This window comes from Octodon degus, unplaced genomic scaffold (assembly GCF_000260255.1).
Source record: "Octodon degus isolate 3935 unplaced genomic scaffold, OctDeg1.0 scaffold00002, whole genome shotgun sequence".
Classification (NCBI taxonomy): Eukaryota; Metazoa; Chordata; class Mammalia; order Rodentia; family Octodontidae; genus Octodon; species Octodon degus.
In genome coordinates, this window is record NW_004524578.1 from 27,101,669 (window position 1) to 27,109,290 (window position 7,622).

Here is a 7,622-nt window from a genome sequence, read left to right on the forward strand (position 1 = left end):
AAAACTTCATAGATCTGCACCCGCACTGGGGATTGAACTCAGGACCTTGCACTTGCCAGGCAAGCACTTATTCTACTGAGCCATCTCCCCAGCCCTGTAGGTCTTGCTATTAATGTTGTTACCATTTAAAAGTAATTTTAAAAAGGTGGACTATATATCTCCTAAAATAGCTGCCTCCCTCCTATAAAAAATGTAGTCATTTACTTCCATTTTATTTTGTTATTTTTATTATTCTGGTGCCGCGGATTGAGGCCAGGACCTTGCCTGTGCTAAGTTTGTCTGCACCACTAAGCCTGCACCCTGCCCCAGTGTTCAGTCCCCCACCTCATGGTGCTGGTGCCAGTGACTCCTTTCTTTCTTCCTCCTAGGCCTCCTAGAAGAGCGAGCACTCCTGCTGGGGCGCATGGGGAAGCATGAGCAAGCTCTTTTCATCTATGTCCATGTCTTGAAGGACACAAGGATGGCGGAGGAGTAAGTCAGCTTGACTCGAGGTGTCTCCCTGCAGCTCCCCACACTGCTACAGCCTTCTTCACACTGTACACCTACCTGTCTTCCACACCCACCCTGGTCTCGGCCATCTTAAGATGTTCAGGTGGCTCTTGGAGTCTTTTACCCTGCTCTAGCCCCTCACCTGCACTCACCACTTTTTTCCTTGCAGGTACTGCCACAAACATTATGACCAAAGCAAAGACGGCAACAAAGATGTGAGTGAGTAGTGGCCCTGGCCCAGAGAGCATGTGTGCCTTTCTTGTCGTTTAGGCAGACTTCATCCCATCAGTGTGTCCTTAGATTGCACAGGGTATAGGGCAGTGCCTTTGAGTTTTGCATATATTTGAGGAAGAGACAGGGAGACCATCTATCCTGGTTTGCTTGGGGTAGTTCTGGCTTATATCTCTTGTCACAGGTAATTCTGGCTTATATATATTGTCACCCATGTGATTATTAATAGCACCCCTTTTCCTTTACTCTTTAAGATTTGTATAATAACTTATGTGGACCAGGCACATGCCTATAATCCTAGCACTTGGGAGGCAGAGGCAGGGATATCTTTGCAAGTTCAGGGTCAGCCTGGGCTAATAGTAAGTTCAAGGCCAGTCTGAACTACATAGTGAGAAGCAATACCTTGTCTCCAAAAAATTTTTTTAGCTAGGCATGGTGGTGCAGGCCTATAATCCCAACACTCTGGAGGCTGAGACTAAAGTTGCACCTTGAGTTCAAGGCCACCCTGACCTAGGCAGTAAGAATCTTTCTCAAACATTTATGTGATCAGCCAATTGAGAAAGAACATATGTCCCTCAGATGTTTGTCAGTGTCTTCAGACATTTGTGATTGTCGTGACTTGGGACGGGGATGCTGCTAAAATCCAGGCACTAGAGCCCAAAGGAGTTGCTGACCAATGTGCGTGGACAGTCCCAAACACGAGGAATTACCTGGCCGCAGACGTTAAGTACCGAGGTGGAGAAACAGATGGCACTGCTGTTGGAACCAGTAAGAAGCGTATTCCATTTAGGAATTATCCCTGCCTGCCAAGGGATGGCCAGGGTCTCAGCTTCCGAAGTCAAAGAGAATGAGCCATCTTTTTCACTTATTTTGCAATATTAGCATTTTATAAATGTGATAAAGTTAGAAAGACACAAAGCAGAAAAAGAGAAAAAGCAGTCTTTAACACCCTCACTTGGCTGTATAACTTCAGTGAAATTTTAGGAGGTGGAAATGATGAATTTTGAATGTTCTCCAAGTCCTATTGCTGTAGACCAACTGCCCTAATCTTCAGGCGCATTCAGTCTGGCCAGGTTCCTGTCCCCTGATGTGTGTGACTTGTGTCTGTGTGAGACAGGTGTATCTATCGCTGCTTCGGATGTACCTGTCGCCCCCCAGTATTCACTGCCTTGGGCCAATGAAGTTGGAGCTGTTGGAACCACAAGCCAACCTCCAGGCTGCCTTGCAGGTCCTTGAGCTGCACCATAGCAAGCTGGACACCACCAAGGTCAGGCAGAGGGCCTCAGGAGACTGGGGGACACTGGATGAGAAGAGGGGTGGAAAGAGGGACCAAAGCCTGAGAGCACTTGGCCTCCAGTGTTTTCCAAGTCTCACTCCTATGCTGCCTCAGCCCATCCCCACTTCTGTTCCTACCCCTAGGCCATCAACCTTCTCCCAGCAAACACTCAGATCAATGACATCCGCATCTTTCTGGAAAGGGTGTTGGAAGAAAATGCACAAAAGAAACGGTTTAATCAAGTGCTCAAGAACCTCCTCCATGCTGAGTTCCTGAGGGTATGGGCCTTCCAGACTCCAGGGTGGCTTTATTTCATGGTATGACAGTTTCCACACGGGCCATTCCCAGCAAGGCAGAGCTTTACATACCCCATCAGTGTGGCACAGGCTGACCCAGCAGCCAGCATGACATTTAAGTGGAGGTGTTCCAACACGGAGAACCTGGACCTGAGGGGAAGCGCTGCTGACCTCTGCCTTCTGTTGTCCGCTCAGGCATGGAGCTTCTCCCCCAAACTATCTTCCAGGTGCAGGAAGAGCGGATTCTGCACCAGCAGGTGAAGTGCATCATCACAGAGGAAAAGGTGTGCATGGTGTGCAAGAAGAAGATCGGGAACAGGTGAGTTACCTTGGCCCGAGGCTTCTGAGTGTGAAGGGTGCTCTCCAGGGTCAGGCAGTGCTTGGGGCACCCAGGGGAAGGCGCAGCTGCTGTCCTGACTACCTCTGCTGCTTGAGCATGCAGAGGGCAGACCATCTGTCGGCAGTGCACCTTGAGAATTGAAATACATGGCATGTGTGGCCTGGAGCTCTTGAATTCTTACTCAGAGATCTATCTCTTACTCAGAGATCTACCCTTGTAGCAGTTAGGAATAATGATGTAGCTGGTGTGTGAAAGAGACATTTGTGGGCAGACAGTCCTTATTTTTTAAAGATGAGTCTGAAGGGATACAAGAGATCTTTTAGCCTGAGGTCTCAGACCTGGAACAAGCTCCTGAGCTGGCATCTTATAGTGCTAAGACATGTTGCAGCCAGCCTCTGCCCCTTAAAGGACTGACTCATCCCTTTTTGTATGGCTAGAAGACTCCTTCCTTTTCAAAGGTGTAACCCACTGTCCTTTGGTTGAATTAGCCTGAAGCTTATTGTCTTGAGCATTATGACCCTCCAGTGAGCCAGGACTGAGTGTGTGTGTGTGTGTGTGTGTGTGTGTGTGTGTGTGTGTGATGTTGGGGATTAGACCCAGGCCTTATGCATGCTAGGCAAGCACTCTATCACTGGGCTATATCCCCAGGCTACACTGATTATTTAATAAGAAGTATTCCCTCCCAAGGCATATCCTACCTGGGCTATGTAGTAAAACCTATCTCAAAATTTTAGAAATTATTTAAAAAATTAAAAACTTTAAAAAAGCTTGAGAGAGGTTGGGGAAATAGCTCAGTGGCACAAGTGCCTGCCTGGCAAGCACAAGGTCTTGAGTTCGATTCCCAGTAGGAAAAAAAAAAAAAAAATCCTGGGAATACAGCTTAGCATAGAGTACCCCTAGAGTACTGGAATCGTACTAGGTGAAAAAAAAATGACAGAAATACCCTCCCACGCTTGAACTTTGTGCAGCTCATCCTCTGTTCAGTTCCTTACCAGGGATGGTTACCAGGAACCTACAGGCCCTTGGGGCATCTGTCCCTTGGGGTCAGGGTGGACTACTTCTGTGGTGATTCCTGGGTGCAAAGGCCCTGTGGGAGCAGTCTATGCAATCCATGCTCACTCTTGAGTCTTTTCCCTCCCTGCAGTGCATTCGCAAGATACCCCAATGGAGTGGTCGTGCACTACTTCTGTTCCAAAGAGGTAAACACAGCGGACACCTGAGCCCAGCATCCCAGAATGCAGCAGTGGACAGCTTGGCTACACCAGAAAGGCGAAGGAGCAGCCAACCTGAGAATCAGGGTGTCACCCTGCTTTGACAGTGCTGGCTACCTTGCACCCTGGAACATCTCTGACTTAAATAGACTCATGGTCTGGCCTTGCCAGCTTTTTAATAGAAAAAGAGATTAGTTGTACCTTACGCCATTGTGTTGCAGGCAGTTCCAGAGAATCCATACCCTCCTGGACAGGAGACCACCGTCTTGCCTTTGCATACCATTCACCTGGCAAAGGAGACTCCTCCCAAATGTCTCTGCCACCAAGTTGTTCGCTGAGAGTTTGTTGTTAAGATGAGTGCACAGTCACAGTCTGCAGCATGACTGCTGCCTGAAGAGTCCGCGGGAGGATACCAGAGCCCCTCCAGCAGTGGGAAAGGAGTGGCTGGTTGTCTGTGTAGTGCCAGTGCTGTCTCCACAGCAGCTGGGCACCCCGAAGACTCCCTGCTTGTCTCTTTAGTTGTCACTCTTTTTACTTCTCACAATTTACTCCCCCTGTGGTCCCCTTTGTCTCTTCCCTCATGGCACCACTCAGAGGCTTCTCCACTCCGAGGATACCAGGATTAGCTAATATTTAAATGAAGTAAAATAGAGGCAAGAGGGAGTGGGTTCCCAGGAACACACTGACTGGTCAGGCATGCTGTCACTAGGTCCTTTTGGCTGTGTGCTGTCTGCCCAGAAGCTTATGGATGCACCATGTGTGCCCAGAAAAGGACTTTGGTGCCTGCCCATGGTGGCACAGCATAGCTTCATGGCCTCTGACAGTGTCCTGTAGAGGTGCCTGTTCCTGCCACACTCCTCAGCTACTCAAGCAGGTCTGTCAGCCGTTAGAAGAGTCCTCTGAGCTTTGGATGCCTTGCTCTGTTCCAGTGGGTTTTTGCCCTCTGGTCTTGCACAACGGCCTGGCCATTACTCCTTGCTTTATTCTGTGAGGGTTGGAGGAGGGCACTGGGATGGCACAAGGAGGAGGATCCCTGGCACACCGGGACCAGCCAGGTTGAGAACTGATAGTGACATGATGCCAGCATGTTTGTGAAGTGTCCAGGGACAACAGAGCAATGCAAGCAGCAGGCAGGGGCCTGTGGGTCTACATAGGAACTCTAGCTGTTCCGCTGGGCCCAGGAGGATCCTGCCTGCCAGAGATATGCAGGTGGAGCCTAGCTTTATAGGCAGCAAAGGTGGTGACAGCACCCAGCACTGATGCTGCCTGGTAGCCTGGCCTTGACATACTAGGGCCTTGGTAAACTCAGCACGTGTTGCGCTATGGGCTGACTCACTAGGCATGAGTGGACCAGGCTGCCCAGGGGAGGCTCTTGCAGAAGTCAAAAGAGACCAAGAGAGAACATGAGTAGCATTCACTTGGGGCCCTTGCTCAGATCTGCGAGCCCCATGGAACAGCACCACAGCCACCGAAAGAAACATGGCTGCCATGGCCCAGCAGACTGCTTCCTCCATGAAACACCTGATGGCCCTGTTGCAGGGCTGGAACTTCCCTGCCTTCCCGGCCTGTTCCGTGTCTTCCATTCTCATGACCCGTGTTTGACACAATAAGGAGCACACAGCCTTTACTATGTGTTCCTTTTCCACAGTTTTCTAAAACTCCACTCTTCCCCAAAAGATAACCGCGCTGTAACAAGACTAGTGGAGGTCTCTTAACGCGCATAATAAACATGACCAAGCAAGAAGCCGAGATTGTCTGAGTCCCTTTTTTTCTCCCCTTCCATAGACATTTATGAAAATGACAATGAAAGGTTCATAATTTAGCTAAGAATAGAGAATAAGGATTAAGAAAAGAATCGCCAGGCTCTGTACTTGTTAGTCTCTGCTGTATAGCAGGCAAAGCTGTGGGCTAAGTTGAAGCACAGGCAGGAAACATTTGCATTGCCACAGAGTACATAGATAAGCCAGGTTGGCCTTCCTGTCACTTCACACAGCAGGGCCTAGTGCCCCTTCGTGTGACCATGATGGCTGAGAGGTGTGTGTCTTGGTGACCTCTTCACCGGGACAACCCTACACTCCCAATTTATAGGAGGTAAAGTCTGATTTGGCTCTTTTTAGAGGATTCAGTGCACAGTCCCATGGCTCCAAGCAGGCAGCATGGCAGAGGAGAAATTCCTCACAGCAGGGCAGTGGGAAACATTAAAGGGAGAAGAGGGAGGTAGACCTATCCAGGCGGTCTCCCCAGGGACCCACCTCTGACCAGGCTTTAGCTCCCAAGTCAAAATTAGCAGTGGACTAATTCCCTAATCAGTGTCACGCCTCTGTGGTGCAGTCATGTCCCAAAACCCCCACCCATGAGTGCTTGAGGCTTTGGGAGGGAATATCCAGCTATAAGCCATGATAGCATATAAGGGTATGGTGTTGGTAAGAGTGAGGGACCCAGGGACATTTGAAAAGTGAGGAAATACAAGTCCTGACCAGTTCCAAAAGGCAATGTGGACTTTACTGTTGCCCTCGAACTGTCTGTGACCGTTCTGAGGTTTTTCTGGGTCTGAAGGCCATCTGCAACTTTTGAGTCATGACTTCATTAAGCATGAGACAGATGACTTTATTTTTTTATTTTTTTACATGCACATCACATAAGCTTTATTTATAAAAACTATCATTTGACTGATGGTCTCAATCTAGCTGGACATGTACCCAGTCATAACTGGCTGGAACACAAGAGAAAGCCAGATATCTGAGTCTGAAAGGAAGCATCACCATAAACTATTCTATTTTTATGTCTTACAATACCTGTACCTCTGGGAGGCATGAACACATTTAATATCCATGAAATTAACCATCATGGGTGTCACAGCTATATTGAACCTTTCATCTCTTAATTTAGTTTTGTACTGGGAGCATCTTTTAATAAGAAAATCTTGTTTTACCCACAGAAAACTTAACCTTTCATCATAACCAGTGTAAACATATTACAATAATATGTTTACCAACATTTATTGGTGTGTGTCTCCCATAGGGGTATGGAAATTATTGAGGTCCCAATAGTCAATAAAGACTGGAATAAATGTTTCCAGGCAGCTGCTCCTTTATTCATCAAGAATAATCTCATTCCACAGCTTTGCTACGTATAACAGATCCCCATTTAATTATCTTAAAGTTTTTACATGACCTATTAGAACAGGATCATAACAACACATTGTTCTTGATCAGTGAAAGACTCTCAAGTTATTGTACACAGATTATAACATGAAAACATTTGTAAAATTAGTCTTTACGTAATTTTAGTCAGCTGGGGTAGAAGCATGTCTTCAACTCTAATGACACTTATCTACAAGCCAACTTAAATTGTAGACTTAAATATTTAAAAAATCAAAATAGCAAGCAAAAAGAAGAAAAAATTGTGCTCAAACAAAATTGCTGCAGATGTTGCAACAGGCCACAAATTTAACAGATAGAGGACAGGAAAATGTAAGACAATTGTTAGTAGACTAAACAAAATAATAGACCAGAATGCACTCAGATGTATTTGGCAAGTTGAATTACAGTAACCTTATTGCAGTTCTTAGGTTTGTAGCTATAAATATACTAGTTGGAACTTTTCATAGGTCAGTTAAGAGGTTTTTTGTAATAAGAATCAGAAGGAATAAAACCTTTTATACCTGTGAAAGCAAAGGTAGTTTTTTTTTCAAAGTTTTATTGATAAACAGATAGCAATGAGACAGTTTCAAATCAAATCGGAAGTACAGTTTCAACAAATAATACACTGCATATATT

General features: G+C 46.7%; 1 protein-coding gene across 2 annotated transcripts in view; it reads left to right on the forward strand.

The window, feature by feature from the left end:
* The window catches only part of Vps39 (VPS39, HOPS complex subunit), a 42,771-nt gene extending 37,182 nt beyond the window's left edge, over nt 1-5,589 (forward strand). The window contains exons 20-25 of one of the 2 annotated variants that reach the window (XM_004623377.2): nt 369-471; nt 659-704; nt 1,838-1,987; nt 2,140-2,274; nt 2,520-2,611; nt 3,777-5,589. In XM_004623377.2, the coding sequence (XP_004623434.1) occupies nt 369-471; nt 659-704; nt 1,838-1,987; nt 2,140-2,274; nt 2,520-2,611; nt 3,777-3,852 (602 nt within the window). In that variant the 3' untranslated portion in view covers nt 3,853-5,589. The remainder of the gene's footprint in view (nt 1-368; nt 472-658; nt 705-1,837; nt 1,988-2,139; nt 2,275-2,519; nt 2,612-3,776) is intronic. The other variant, XM_023711213.1, reaches the window with a different exon arrangement.
* Nucleotides 5,590-7,622: the final 2,033 nt, after the last annotated feature.